The 16441-nt window shown below is 40.0% G+C and overlaps 1 protein-coding gene across 1 annotated transcript in view; it reads right to left on the bottom strand.

Annotated features, from left to right (window-relative positions):
* LOC139745808 (uncharacterized) overlaps positions 1–8553 on the bottom strand; it is a 71304-nt gene extending 62751 nt beyond the window's left edge. Inside the window, exons 1-2 of the mRNA XM_071656388.1 lie at positions 8340–8553; positions 3977–4200 (exon numbers count right to left, since the gene is read on the bottom strand). Of these exons, the coding sequence (XP_071512489.1) occupies positions 3977–4174 (198 nt within the window). The 5' untranslated portion in view covers positions 4175–4200; positions 8340–8553. The remainder of the gene's footprint in view (positions 1–3976; positions 4201–8339) is intronic.
* Between the last annotated feature and the right edge of the window lie 7888 nt (positions 8554–16441).

The raw sequence follows: 16441 nt of genomic DNA, 5'->3' as shown, positions 1-16441 counted from the left end.
AATCTGGTAATAACCAACAAATTGCACTGTAAGAAATAAGGCTGAGGAGAAAGAATCTGCACTAAATAAAGCACACCCTAACTTAAAAATACAGATGCTATGGCACAGCAGATTTTCATGGATCTGAATAATCTTTACTATTACTTTTTTCACATTCATACTTTTTCTACATAAGATTGCTGTTACCCACATTAGCGAAGCAGCGTCAGGAATAGACAAAGAAAGACGCATTCGTTCACATCCATTCTCTAACTGTCATGTGTAATGCACATAAACCACAGCTATGGTTTCCCTCTGCCACTTCACATGCCTTGATTCAGTCTATTGATAGCATGCTGACTCCATTTCACTCCATCCTGTGCATACCTTTCACTCTCCAGCATGTTTAGACTCCAGTCACTCAAAATCTTCATTACATCCTCACTTCTCAAATTTGGTCTCCCCTTTCATACATGTAAAGCAAAACTCTTCAGCTTAAACTAATTGGGGATAATTCCTGTTCAGCTTAAAGACAATTTTCAATGATAGGCCCTCTTATGAAAATTCAAATAAAAATAGGTTTATACAGGAGGCTAAGGTGAAGATTTGTATGGGTTTTCAGAAAAGAAGAGTGAATGTTGGGGTGAAGAGGGTGGTGACAGTAAGTGAGCTTGGGAAGGAGACGTGTGTGAGGAAGTACCAGGAGAGACTGAGTACAGAATGGAAAAAGGTGAGAACAATGGAAGTAAGGGGAGTGGGGGAGAATGGGATGTATTCAGGGAATCAGTGATGGATTGCGCAAAAGATGCTTGTGGCATGAGAAGAGTGGGAGGTGGGTTGATTAGAAAGGGTAGTGAGTGGTGGGATAAAGAAGTAAGATTATTAGTGAAAGAGAAGAGAGAGGCATTTTGGACGATTTTTGCAGGGAAAAAATGAAATTGAGTGGGAGATGTATGAAAGAAAGAGACAGGAGGTCAAGAGAAAGGTGCAAGAGGTGAAAAAAGGGCAAATGAGAGTTGGGGTGAGAGAGTATCATTAAATTTTAGGGAGAATAAAAAGATGTTCTGGAAGGAGGTAAATAAAGTGCGTAAGACAAGGGAGCAAATGGGAACTTCAGTGAAGGGCGCAAATGGGGAGGTGATAACAAGTAGTGGTGATGTGAGAAGGAGATGGAGTGAGTATTTTGAAGGTTTGTTGAATGTGTTTGATGATAGAGTGGCAGATATAGGGTGTTTTGGTCGAGGTGGTGTGCAAAGTGAGAGGGTTAGGGAAAATGATTTGGTAAACAGAGAAGAGGTAGTAAAAGCTTTGTGGAAGATGAAAGCCAGCAAGGCAGCAGGTTTGGATGGTATTGCAGTGGAATTTATTAAAAAAGGGGGTGACTGTATTGTTGACTGGTTGGTAAGGTTATTTAATGTATGTATGACTCATGGTGAGGTGCCTGAGGATTGGCGGAATGCGTGCATAGTGCCATTGTACAAAGGCAAAGGGGATAAGAGTGAGTGCTCAAATTACAGAGGTATAAGTTTGTTGAGTATTCCTGGTAAATTATATGGGAGGATATTGATTGAGAGGGTGAAGGCATGTACAGAGCATCAGATTGGGGAAGAGCAGTGTGGTTTCAGAAGTGGTAGAAGATGTGTGGATCAGGTGTTTGCTTTGAAGAATGTATGTGAGAAATACTTAGAAAAGCAAATGGATTTGTATGAAGCATTTATGGATCTGGAGAAGGCATATGATAGAGTTGATAGAGATGCTCTGTGGAAGGTATTAAGAATATATGGTGTGGGAGGCAAGTTGTTAGAAGCAGTGAAAAGTTTTTATCGAGGATGTAAGGCATGTGTACGTGTAGGAAGAGAGGAAAGTGATTGGTTCTCAGTGAATGTAGGTTTGCGGCAGGGGTGTGTGATGTCTCCATGGTTGTTTAATTTGTTTATGGATGGGGTTGTTAGGGAGGTGAATGCAAGAGTTTTGGAAAGAGGGGCAAGTATGAAGTCTGTTGGGGATGAGAGAGCTTGGGAAGTGAGTCAGTTGTTGTTCGCTGATGATACAGCTCTGGTGGCTGATTCATGTGAGAAACTGCAGAAGCTGGTGACTGAGTTTGGTAAAGTGTGTGAAAGAAGAAAGTTAAGAGTAAATGTGAATAAGTGCAAGGTTATTAGGTACAGTAGGGTTGAGGGTCAAGTCAATTGGGAGGTGAGTTTGAATGGAGAAAAACTGGAGGAAGTGAAGTGTTTTAGATATCTGGGAGTGGATCTGGCAGCGGATGGAACCATGGAAGCGGAAGTGGATCATAGGGTGGGGGAGGGGGCGAAAATTCTGGGAGCCTTGAAGAATGTGTGGAAGTCGAGAACATTATCTCGGAAAGCAAAAATGGGTATGTTTGAAGGAATAGTGGTTCCAACAATGTTGTATGGTTGCGAGGCGTGGGCTATGGATAGAGTTGTGCGCAGGAGGATGGATGTGCTGGAAATGAGATGTTTGAGGACAATGTGTGGTGTGAGGTGGTTTGATCGAGTAAGTAACGTAAGGGTAAGAGAGATGTGTGGAAATAAAAAGAGCGTGGTTGAGAGAGCAGAAGAGGGTGTTTTGAAATGGTTCGGGCACATGGAGAGAATGAGTGAGGAAAGATTGACCAAGAGAATATATGTGTCGGAGGTGGAGGGAACGAGGAGAAGAGGGAGACCAAATTGGAGGTGGAAAGATGGAGTGAAAAAGATTTTGTGTGATCGGGGCCTGAACATGCAGGAGGGTGAAAGGAGGGCAAGGAATAGAGTGAATTGGAGCGATGTGGTATACCGGGGTTGACGTGCTGTCAGTGGAGTGAATCAAGGCATGTGAAGTGACTGGGGTAAACCATGGAAAGCTGTGTAGGTATGTATATTCACGTGTGTGGACGTATGTATATACATGTGTATGGGGGTGGGTTGGGCCATTTCTTTCGTCTGTTTCCTTGCGCTACCTCGCAAACGCGGGAGACAGCGGCAAAAAAAAAAAAAAAAAAAAAAAAGGAGAGTATTCATATTAAATAACATTCATAAATCCATCTATTTACTGTAAACAATAACTTTTATTATCAACACTGAAATTCTTAAATAAAATAATACTAGAATGCTAAAAAAATTTCAACACAATACTCAAATTAATCTTGGAAGCCATATTACATTAATTCTATTCATCATATGAGTAATCTTATGAGTAAGTGCCAGGTCAATGGACACTATTGCCAGTAGGTCTACATACCATCCAATAAAGTTATCATGAACTGCTGTAAAAGAAACTTTTCCCAGTTTGTAATAATGTATAGAATAATCCTTACTAGATAATTTCTGATGAGACAATAAAGAAGGTAGGTGCGGCACACGAAAACTGCAAGGATGGTGGACCTGCCAGCTACTGCAGTGTCACATGTTTTAGGTGACAAAGAACTTAGTAATGACACAGTACTGTAATTATGACTCGTGTCAAAGAAATATGAAACAATAATAACCTTATCCCATTTTAGAAAGTTAATACAAGGAGGGGAGGATTTCTGGCCCCCCGCTCCCGTCCCCTCTAGTCGCTTTCTACGACACACGAGGAATACGTGGGAAGTATTCTTTCACCCCTATCCCTATTTTGTGTGATCGGGGCCTGAACATGCAGGAGGGTGAAAGGAGGGCAAGGAATAGAGTGAATTGGAGCGATGTGGTATACCGGGGTTGACGTGCTGTCAGTGGATTGAATCAAGGCATGTGAAGCGTCTGGGGTAAACCATGGAAAGCTTTGTAGGTATGTATATTTGCGTGTGTGGACGTATGTATATACACGTGTATGGGGGGGGGGTTGGGCCATTTCTTTCGTCTGTTTCCTTGCGCTACCTCGCAAACGCGGGAGACAGCGACAAAGTATAATAAATAAATAAATAAATAAATAAATAACCTTATCCCTATGCAGTACTCAAATGCAAGCCAACATGTTCCCTCCTTTAAAACAAAACTTCCATAAGTACACTAACCTCTAAGGACTGCCTTTGACCTTCTGAATCTTCAAAAGCATCAGAGCGAATATCATCAGTTGTTGATGGCAGTTCACCATGCTCTCTGCTGACATCTGATGATGGCTGAGGTGATTCGTTGTGAGTTACCTGACCAAATGTCGCCGGTGAATCGTCAGGTGAATTATAACTAACAAGTGGGCTGGGTGGAGACTCCATTCTTAACGTGTGCTATAAACTGTGTTCTGAAATAAAACACAAAGAAGCAGATATACAGTATTTCAGTAAGTTAACAGAGGTATTCTATCCTTATGTCCCAATATGTAGAAAGAGTTCCTCACAAAATATCCATATTATACTCCATTAGAGAAAATACTAGAAAACTTGGTACAGTTTCCTCTATGTTGGTGTGGGAGGGTAATGAGTGGATAACAGAGAGCTTACATAGGCAGCATGGATGCTCATCTATGTAGGAACATAGTTGCTGGCTTTTTTTGGTTGGAGTGATTTCACTGTACATACACCTAATCATATTAAAAAAATTCTTTTTTTTTTCAGGGCGTAAGGAAAGATTGACAAAGAGGATATGTGTCCGAGGTGGAGGGAACGAGGAGAAGTGGGAGACCAAATTGGAAGTGGAGGATGGAGTGAAAAAGATTTTGAGCGATTGGGGCCTGAACATACAAGAGGGTGAAAGGCATGCAAGGAATAGAGTGAATTGGAACAATGTGGTACACCGGGGTCGACGTGCTGTCAATGGATTGAACCAGGGCATGTGAAGCGTCTGGGGTAAACCATGGAAAGTTCTGTAGGGCCTGGATGGGGAAAAGGAGCCGTGGTTTCGGTTCATTATACATGACAGCTAGAGACTGAGTGTGAACGAATGGGGCCTTTGTTGTCTCTTCCTAGCGCTACCTAGCGCACACACGGGGGGGGATGGGGTGCCATTTCATGTGTGGCAGGGTGGCGACGGGAATGGATGAAGGCAGCCAGTATGTCTATGTACATGTGTATATATGTATGTCTGTGTATGTATATGTATGTATACATTGAAAATGTATAGGTATGTATATGTGCATGCGTGGGCATTTATGTATATACATGTGTATGTGGGTGGGTGTTTCCTTGCGCTACCTCGCTAACACAAGAGACAGTGACTAAGTATAATAAAAAACCTATATATCATTTACAACCTTCTACAAATTTTATATATACCTTACATATACAGATTTTTCATGTGTTTATATGTTAATGAAAGAGACAGAACTTTATTTACACAAAGAAATAAGAAAATAAATTTCTTTGCCCCTACAACATTAAAACTTATATTAGAGAAACAGTTTCTGTTGTTTTAAAGCTAAAAATAACAACAGAGTACAAACTTCTAGCATCATATGCAGATGATGCATGTGCAATATGACATTCTGTGGATGAAAGATCCTGCTGTTGTAGTTGCTGCTTGTGGAATCTATGAATAACTGGAGAAGGCAAGCATCCATTGGGATTTCAAAGAGAGGTGTACAACAAAATTTTTTTGGCCTGTCTCCAAGCATGAAAAAAATTGATTTATGGAAAACCGCAAAAAAAAAAAAAGAATAAATCATTATATTTTTAAGAGCTGACCCTTCCTAGTTTAAGCAAAACATTATTTACCAGTTTACCGATTCCTAAGTAGAGAGCGGTGGAATCTATGGGAAGCACTGGGCACTGAAGACACAGTGAATCTCGAGTAAAGGTGGGGAACTGCATTGGGCACTGCAGACAATGTGAATCCTGAGTAAAGGTGGACGACTGCCTAGTATGATCACTAGTGGGATATTGGTGGCAGCTGTAACAACTACAATGTACATAACACAGAAGTTGGGTATAATCCAACTGTGATATTGTGTAGATGTCTGATATAGATAAAATACATTTCATCAAATAAGAAATTTATGTGTGAGGGCATTTATGTATATATATGTGTATGTGGGTGGGTTGGGCCATTCTTTCATCTGTTTCCTTGTGCTACCTCACTAATGCGGGAGACAGTGACTAAGTATAATAAAAAAAAGAAATCTTAAATGGGCAATTTTCTGTTATACCACATATGCAAAGCAGAGTACTTCATACAAACAGTAAGATCTTATGCCTTTCAGATACAATCTGCATATTCTACACATTTTTCATGGTTTTAGTTTGATAATTAGAATTAAGTTTATAAAATTTTTCCATGAGGAAAATGACATTTCTAATATGTTTTTTAATGAAAATTTGCTGTTATATGTAAAAATATGGAAAAACTAACTAAAAAAATATCAACACTCACTTTTTTGTTCATAAGTGATACTTTAAAAGCCTCTGAATATAATGTAGCATCAACATGGCTAGAGAATGTTAGGTTATATAAGAGTACATTAGCATCAGTTTCTTGAGTTGGTGCTGCATTCCTTTTGACAAACAAGTGGTAAACATGAAAAGAAAAATTTCTCAATCTAGAAACCTAACATAACTTTGCCTAACTTTACTCAACATTCTATAAATGACCATTGCAAGTGGAATCAGGTTCTACTACCTAAGACAAATTTAATAAAAGTGTAGTTTACTGTTTCCACCTTTTAAACTTTAGGAACCAATATACTTCCAAGTGGAATGGCTGGGTATATAGCAATAGAATCCTGTAAACATGGCTACCTGGTTATCCTCCTATTGGATCACAAGTTGAATGTATATCATATATATGTAAGCAGTGTCTAAGTGTGATTGATTTAAAGAGGGAAAATTTCAGAGTTATGTGATAAAACTTGTCTCGGTGACAAGGATTCTCCTAAATCAAGTACAAGTCACCATGTTTACCTCTAAACACTAGATACAGTTTGTTTGTTTTGGGGTTGTTTGCAATTATAAGTTAGGTACTACCAAACTCTACTAGCTTATAGTTTGCCACAAGTATAAAATCACCTTCATGAAGGTTGCATCATCAGAGTACAATCCTGCAAAAGAAATTTTCATTCCAAAGGAATACATTCATTCCCTGGTAATCATTGTAGCACAGCCTTTGTAGAAGCAGGAGCCCCTAGAGAAGGGATCCTGAAGCTACATAATAACAGTTCAAAGAAATGGGCCATTATAAGTTAGGTCAGGTCTTTTAGGGGGTAAAGTTTCAATCTAGTTATGCATCAAAACTAAAATTGGAACATCAATGATTTTCTTTTACAATGATAGTTTACTGTGTTAAGAACATACTTTTGAAAGGCAGAGATTGATTTGGGGCATTGTTTTTCATTCCAAAAAAATAAATACACAGTTCCTTGGGGAGAGCTATGAAGATCAAGAAAAATGTGGGGTTAATCAGAGGAAAAGCAGATAAAAGACCTAAATATAAACAGAATCTATGATAATCTCATCTAACTTTTCTTTAGCAGTAAGACATAACTTTCGACAGCTTGAGGCAGATAAGTGAGTTTTCATTGACATCTAGACATATTTTACTAACCTCTAAATAAATTAACCTCACATCTTACCTGATCTTTACTGCCCTCCCTAACGTTAACTCATAATTCATCAGAATATATAGGCTAAGTCTCCAAATCATATGCCACCAGTCTAATCATATTCTCCACACACTAAAATTATCTTTGCAAATCGAATAAAAACATTCATAACAATTTTCAATGTGTAACTTGAATTTTACCTTTCTAGGTTTGCATCTGTTTAAATTTCTTTTTTCAAGCTGGTAAAGTTTCATTTTAAAAGTGCCACTACGTTACTTTAAGAATAATGTTTTGGAACAGTAGTTTGGTGTTTACAAAATAGAATATGAACACTGGAGAAAGATTAGGACAATCTATTTTTCTGAAATGACAAATATGGGAATAGTGGTAGGGGTTATGAACACCAAGGGAAATGCTGGTCAGTTTGCAATTGCGTAAAATCAATAAAACTTATAAAAACCTAACCTGTCACATCAGGAGAAATTTTCATTCTTGGTAATGTTATCTGAATATTGTAATGTACCACACTTAGCTTTCATCTAGCTGCTGGCCAATTCATACTTAGCAAGCAGTGAAATTGCTAGAGATTGCTCTATATCATGTGTTGGTAAGCTGCAAACATTTCACTGATATAGAGCGACTGTAGCACCCAATGTTAAGGTTGACAGGGGAGCTTAGGTGAATTTTTCATAGGTTCCTTTAATTTCTACAAGAACCTTACCTAGTTTTACCTTAAACTAATATCACAACCCTCATCATCACTGCCTTACTGGTGTTTATTTCGATATGAAAAAAAAAAACTCCCCAATCATAATGATGCATTTTTATGTCATTCTATAAATACAAACGACCCATGCAAAACTGCACTCACCACAAAGAGAGCAGACTGGCATACCTAAACTGATACTTACCTTCCTTTTTTTAAACACCAATCACTGCACGCTCTTCTTTAACAACAGTTACAGAAGTCAGTTACGTAAAGCGATTCTGATAATATGATTGATTATTATAAACATTTGCTGCAATGAAACACCAAAGGCCATTTGCAACGGGTAAACGACAGAAATACTACTAGAGTACCCAATTGGGTTCTTTGAGTCTATGGGTTTGTTTACGTTTGAATGAGTGACGTCATGGTGTGGTCATCTTTACACTCGTCCTGATAGATTTATCTTCGATACCTTCTTTCAAGGAGTAATTCAACCTGATAAATAATTCTTCATTTGTGGTTTAATTAACCCTTTATTGTAATACGAATATCATGCTTAAGAGAACGTAATACTTCAATTTCACCAGATGTGTCGTTTTAGGCGATGTTCCCCTTTTCTCTGCTAAGTTCCCATCATAAAAACCTTTAAGTCAGATCAGGGTAAGAAAACAAATGACCAAAAACAGTCGTACAAAATATCTTAATTCATTCGATAATGCCCACATTCTTTGTAAAGTACTTAGAGGGAGGTGGAGGCAAGTATAGAACATACGTGCTTGGGAGGGGCCAGTGGACCCCTTGGGTCCTCCTCCCGTCAGAAAAGAACATCACAGTGGACCCCTTGGGTCCTCCTCCCGTCAGAAAAGAACATCATTAAAAGCTGCAGTTTTTTCACTCGAATCAGCCAACAGTGCTGTATCATCGGCGAACAACAATAGACTCACTTCCCAGGCACTCTCATCCACAACAGACTACATACTCGCCGCTATCTCCAAAACTCTTGCATTTACTTCCTTAACCACCCCATCCATGAACAAATTTAACAACCATGGGGACATCACACACCCCTGCTGCAGGCCGACCTTCACTGGGAACCAATCACTCTCCTCTCTTCCTACTCGTACACATGTCGTACACCCTCGATGAAAACTTTTTACTGTTTCTAGCAGCTTACATCCCGCTCCATAAATATTATTCTTAAGACCTTTCACAAAGCATCTCTATCATATGCCTTTTCCAGATCCATAACTGCAACACACAAATCCAACTGTTTTCCTAAGTATTTCTCACATATATCCTTCAAAGTAAACACCTGATCTACACATCCTCTACCACTTTTGAAACCACACTGCTCTTCCCCCATCTGATGCTCTATACATGCCTTCACCCTCTCAATCAATACCCTTCCATACAACTTTTCAGGAATACTCAACAAACTTATGCCTCTGTAGTTTGAACACCCACTTTTATCCTCTTTGCCTTTGCAAAATGGCACTATACATGCATTCCACCAATCCTCAGGCACTTCCCCGTGGTCCATATGTACAATGAATATCTTTACTAATCAATCAACAACACAGCCACCCCCTTTCTTCATAAATTCAACTGCAATACCATCCACTCCCGCTGCCTTGCCGGATTTCATCTTCCGCAAGGCTTTCACCACCTCTTCTCTCTCACCAAACCACTCTCCCTGACTCTCACTTCACACACCACCCTGACCAAAACACTTTACATCTGCCACTCTATCATCAAACACATTCAACAAACCTTCAAAATACTCACTTCATTTTCTCATTTCATCACTGTCTATTATCACTTCCCCCTGGAAACATGGAGAGAATGATTGAGGCGAGGTTGACAAAAGAGAATATGAGTCAGAATTGGAGGGAACAAGGAAAAAGGAGAGACCAATTTAGAGACAGGGGGATGCTGTGAAAAAGAAAAAAAGTGCTCTGGGCTAGAAAATGCAGAGGGGGTGGGGATAAAAGCATGCACAGTCTAGACTAGAGTGAAATGGAGCGATGTGGTATACAGGGAAGGATATGCTATCAACTGACTGAAGCAGTGCATAGAAACAACCGGAGAAAACTACGGAAAGATCTCTGGGGACTGGCTGTGAATTCAGTGCATAACAAACGACAGCTAGAGAATGGATGTGAGCGTATGAGGCCCTTTCTTCGTCTGTTCCTGGCGCTGCGTCGTTACTGCAGGAAGCGGCGAATAAATATGAAAGGAAGAAAACAACAAAGTTTTTATTTTCAATTTCATTTCATAACTGTTGACCGGGGAGATGACCGTTAGTGTACGCTCTGCTATTACATTGGATATTTCCCTTGACATATATGAGTGGAGAAAGAAATCCTATATTAGGTCTTTCGCTGGTTTATTATATGCATGTAGGCGTTTTAAATTCAAGGAAGTTGAAATCGATGCCTTCCTTACGCATGTTTAATTCTGCTTTCAGATGCCATTCCTTATCGATGGCTTTTAGTTAGTCTCTAAGGACAACTTTCACTTGATGGCCTTTGGCCTTGACCATTGTAATGATCGTGATAGTGGGGACTTAAGTATTTCAATGTTGAGGTGATGGGGAAAACACAAGATTGGAGCGGACGAGCTTTAACACAAACATTTCATCACCACGTACTTCATCAGTGGGATGACGTAAGACTAAGACAAAAGAATTTTACCCATTAGGTGTCTCTTGGACCATGCTGTGTCCTGATTGGTTACCGTTTCCTGTTAGTCGCTTGATGAACATCCGATGTGACGCAGCAGTTGGACGAATGCTCCACTTCAACTTGGTGCTTTATATTTCATCTCCCAACATATGTTAATATGGAAGTTACACTACACCTGTAATGTGTATCTCTGTTTCTGCAGAATCCGTTTTGTCGAGGATCTAGTATGGTTCTTAATTTTGATTAGGGGAAACAAATCTTGCATTTTTTCCATTTAAACGCTTTCTAGTAGTTTCACAGTGGTAAATGAATGGTAATGACTTCAGTTCCTAGTATTTTCTCTTAGAAATCATGAACTATCTTGTGCTGGATCTAGTGCTGTATCGCTTGAGCTGTGCCATCGTATCACTGTATACAATGTAGTTGTGCGTTGACTGGCACACTGTCTGGGTCTGTGCGTTAACTGTCGTTTTCGATGATCCTGTGTCTGACGCTCTACCGGAGTAATGTTAATGTAGACTTCTGTTGTATCCATCTCAATGTTTTCTTTCTTTCTCTGTTTCTGCGTTGGTAACCAATGTTCAGCCCTGAATACATTTTTTTTTTCAAGATGTCTTGTCTGCTTGCTGAAATTGCACATTCCCCTTTGTATCACCTATGTTTAATCCCATCGAGGATCTGCTCTCTGGTTGGATATAATATATATATATATATATATATATATATATATATATATATATATATATATATATTATCCCTGGGGATAGGGGAGAAAGAATACTTCCCACGTATTCCCTGCGTGTCGTAGAAGGCGACTAAAAGGGGAGGGAGCGGGTGGCTGGAAATCCTCCCCTTTCTTGTTTTTTTTTTAATTTTCCAAAAGAAGCAACAGAGAAGGGGGTCAGGTGAGGATATTCCCTCTAAGGCCCAGTTCTCTGTTCTTAACGCTACCTCGCTAACGCGGGAAATGGCAAATAGTATGAAAAAAAAAAAAAAAATATATATATATATATATATATATATATATATATATATATATATATATATATATATATATTGCAGGTGGTCACAATAATGTGCGTGATTTTGTATATGCATATAACCACGAGGAAAATGACATTCGGCAAGTCCCCAAGTGCGCTTTCGTGTAATGATCACATCGTCAGGGGAGATACAAGAATGAGAAATAAGATGTAGAACAGTCAGTTGATATACAAGGAAGAGTCGTAGCTAAGACGCCATTGGTAAACAGGCGTTACCATCCTAAAACCTAGAGCTCTATGTTGGGAGCATCCCTGAGGCGATCGTCAAAATTCTTTCATAAAGTACATAATAATGGAATTCTACTATTTTCATAAGCTGTAGATGGAGCTCCCCTTTTTTTCCAATCTGACCTTGACTAAAGGCTGCCTCAAAATTCATCATAAAGCTATGCAAAATTTCCTCAAGAAGGGGAAAGATCAGACGTGGAAGAATCAGGTTCCCAGAAAGTATCACCTGTGGCTTACAGGATTCTTCAACTAAGAAAAGACTGAAAAACACTGCGTCAGACAACCTAAATGCCTTGCCTTTAATGTCTTACTTTAAACCTGTTGTCAAGAGAAGTGCACTAGTTTTGGTGAGAGGCGACGGCATATTGGATTCGATGTTTTTGTATTCAAGATCCTTGTGGTAGACCTGGTACGTGTATTTCTTCTTATCTGAATCATATTATGTTCGTCTGGTGTGTGTTCCCCATAGTTTCAGTTTCTTCCTCATACACAGTGGCGAGAGCCGTGCCGACATTCATCAGTGTTGTTAAAAATATTTTTGCAAGTCTTCTTCTTCAAGCGTTGTTCTTGGTGTTTCACGAAGCAAAATGGGTCGATAATTGTTCGTTTTGCCTGCAAGTAGTTCACTTATATGAAGGCTTCCATAAACTTCCTTGGAAAAATAGCCTGCAAAGAGATCAGCGCTTAAAACGTTGGCAAGGGGCAAAATTATCTTACATGTTTTGCATTGTCAAATTATTGATTTTCCTCTTTTCCGAGGTCTTTAGCTTGACGATCGACTTAACGAAAGATGTACCATCTCAAGGAGCGATCTTGGATGTGGCATAGATTCCATGATCCAATTTGTTGGAATTATCAGTTTCGTATGACGTACAGAGTTCTCGTTGGCCTCATAGCTCTTCCAGCGTTTGTTCTTCAAAATTGTCTTCAGATTGTTCGTTCTGTTCGTTCGTGCGTGGAAAGGTGGGTTTCGTATCTGTTGTCGGAGAAAAATGTCCTTTCTTTCTTCCTTACGACATTTGACTTTACATGCAAAATTTGTAAGTAGAGGAACTAGCGAGTCTTTTTCATATTCTCTGAGGGTCTTGGTATCGCTTAACCGATTTTGGTAGCGATATTTATTGCAAAAGAAGAACAGAGAAGCATATCCTTAATGAAAAAAAAGAATAAAGAAGCACATATCAAGGTTCACACAACAGACTTTGCCCCCCAAATCAGACGAGCTGAAGATGCAATACTAGTCATCTCCACCAACTGCATCTTCGAGGACATATAGTCGGATTACAGACTCCACTACAGAGTACAACGAAAGAACGTGAAAGAGTGATAGAAAGACTCCTCTCTATTCGTAGCAGATACGCCCAGCATTTAAATCTAGGTTCTTGTGCACACGAAATCAATATACTGCCTCGGTTACCAAGGCCACGTCTCCGTCGGGCGCGCCACCTACGCGCGTCTGCGTGATTTTTGTTTGATTTGCGGGCGGGGGAAGGAACGGGTAGGAGAGGTAGAGTTGCGATATAGTCACCGAGTGGACAGATGCACAATGTGGGTTTTAACGAAGTATTGGGTGCCTTATCTATAACCTCCCGGCAGACTTAAGGAGCGTATAGAGTGATGCTAATTATTAGTTTAAGATGGAAAGTGGGTAATCTAAGAATTGTTCACTGTGTATATCGATGAATGACTGGAGTCATTCCCAGGGATTAGAGGCTGTGTGGGAACCAAGATGTTTTAAAGTTTGTGTTTCCGTTGTTTTGTAGTTTGTCATTTTTTTTTTGTGTGTGTGTGCCGCTTCCCGTAAGCATGCATCAGTTGGCTTTATCCCGACTTATTAATTAGTATTTCTGTTGTTGGGGTATACTTCATTTGACAAATTGGAGACCCCTCTTTTGAATTCTCTGTAGTTCCAACATGAGTGAGTTGGAGGCGATGTGTATGAGTACTGGGGAGATGGTCGATACGGTAAAGACCATAGCCTTTATCATTTGTATTCCTGCCTCTCAAACAGGTGCCAGAATCAACACAGATTTGTTTTAACTTTATATTATCGAGCTTCGTATAGTCAGTCTGTGGCCTGGATTTTAAGTCTGTTCTGATTATCCGGTTACCCTCCACGGCTGTGTCGCTGGGTTTTATTCTCCTAAGCACCACACTGGTTAATTTGTTTATTGCTCTCATCGTCAGTATTTTCGAAGTTGCTGAAAATGGATACCTCCGAGTGTGCTAGGCTGGAGCGTTTGGAGAGTATGTCGTTAAAGACCATTGCTTGTGTGTCATCGTCTTTGTGATAGATGTACATACCCATGCTCCCTTCTGAAGGAGGAATATTTGCAATGGTTATGAACAGCGTTGGTGACAAGACGTTGCCTCGGGGCACCCTGCAAAGTAAAGGAAACTTTGGTAACGTTGCAGAGGTGATGGCGATTATGGCGATGTGCTGGTTATGGAAACTGCACAGTAATCCCTCAGTGATTTCAAGCACAACTAACTGTAATAGTTTATACTGTAGGCCATTCGTCCAGACTATATCCAAGGCTTTGCTTATGTCTCTTCGTATGGCTGTAGTTTATCTCCGGTGATTAAAAGTTTTTCTGCAGGGATCGTAATAGCACAGGTGGTGCTTCTACGGAAGTCATATTGATTCTGGTTAAAGAGGCTGTTGTTTTGTATCTGTCATCTTAACCTGAAACTAAGATATTCTTTTTTCAAATCTCTCTGCTGATACATCTTTGAGGTTACTAGGTCGGCATCTGGCATTCTTGGTTTAGGTATCGTTGTGAACGTCGAAGTAATAATGACTACTTTTAGTGAAACTGTGTTTGAACATCATCCACTGGTAGAATAGTAATGAGATTAGAAAACGCAAGAAAGCAGATAAACGATTGGGTAGCATACATCTCAGGGGAAATAAGTATCCTTTGTTAATCATAGCGTTGTAGATGTTCAGAAGGTAGGGAAGTAATTAGTGAAGATCATTTTGCTGTAACATGCTAATATGTTCTGTGTCTACATGGCTCTTTCCTGGGGCTGTTCTTGTGATTTTAGGATGGCTGTTCGTGGTACTAGCATATTCATTCTCGGAGAGGCAGCTGTCAGAGGACGGCCGTGCTGAGTCTTTGGTCTGTTGTGGATTTTCTTTTTCAACACGTTCCAAGTCATAAATTTCTTTCTCGTGGAATTGGAATGTAATTCATCTTTTCTTCAGGTGTCAGTTCGAATACAACACATCCAAAAGTTCATAGATTCTCATGCCGTAACTTGATCCCTCATCAGTGTTGTCACTGTTGACCATCATATATTTCAAGTTGCCTCGGGAGCTCCTCTGTAGTCGCTGAACATCTTGCCAGATACTTTTGGTTCTATGGATCTAAGTGGCATGAGCTGTGATCGCTTTTGTTCCCAATGAGTATTGCGTTCTACTTTTACCCTCCCCAGTAATGCAATTGGAGATCTTTACATCGTAGGTGTAGGGCTTATATCCAACGCTGGGTGTGGCCGTGGGCCGATTTGTTGGTAAAACGGTGTTTGGTTTTTATAATTTCCCGGGTGGGAGGTGGGTACGGTATTGTTTTGTACCTGGTGACAGCGACCTTTTTTAACTGCTTTCGTTACAGTTTCATACTGTGTCTAACGCCTTATCTAGTTCTTCAGCATTCATCTGCTTATGTTTTTCACTGGGGTGAACATCATTTATTATATCTCTCCACACGTCCCAGTTTGCTATGTGAATTGCCAGGTGTTGCATTTCAGGGACTCTGCACTCATTCCAGCAAACACCGTTTTGTGATGAAAAAGGAAGACGAACAAGCAGGGAAGGTATACGTGAGCTTAAGGAGAAAGAAAGCTTTGTAGATGATACTGTGTTAAGGCGCAGGGAGTCCAAGTGCCTTAAATATTGGTATTTGGGTTACTGTTCCCATGGCTCAGGCGGCAGGGCGCTGCGGAAGTAGGTGACTGGTGACACGGTTGTAAATAATTGTAATTTTCTATCTGTACAGTACGAGGAGAGAGTTTTACACACATACACTGACGACCACTCAACACCGCGTTCCTCCACATCCTTAATTTCTCCTCAATTGACCTGCATCTCGTCTCGCAACACTTCCTCAATCAATTCAGACTTGAGACAGGATATTTCAGTGGGTAGACGAAAGCTGGTTAAGTTTAATGCCTCCAAGACCCAGTTTCTATCCATCTCTCTCTAAAACAAATCGTCAACTTTCCTCTCGTCTTTCATGGGTCCGTAATTCTACCTCTTGGCTCAACGAACATACTTGGTATTACCGTAGACTCCACTCTATCAAGCAAACCTCATATTTGGGAGATAGATAAGTCTGCCTCCAAGA

Source organism: Panulirus ornatus, chromosome 4 (assembly GCF_036320965.1).
Source record: "Panulirus ornatus isolate Po-2019 chromosome 4, ASM3632096v1, whole genome shotgun sequence".
In the NCBI taxonomy this organism is placed as follows: domain Eukaryota; kingdom Metazoa; phylum Arthropoda; class Malacostraca; order Decapoda; family Palinuridae; genus Panulirus; species Panulirus ornatus.
Note: the sequence above shows the minus strand (reverse complement) of the source record. Positions and strands in the feature narration are given on the sequence as shown.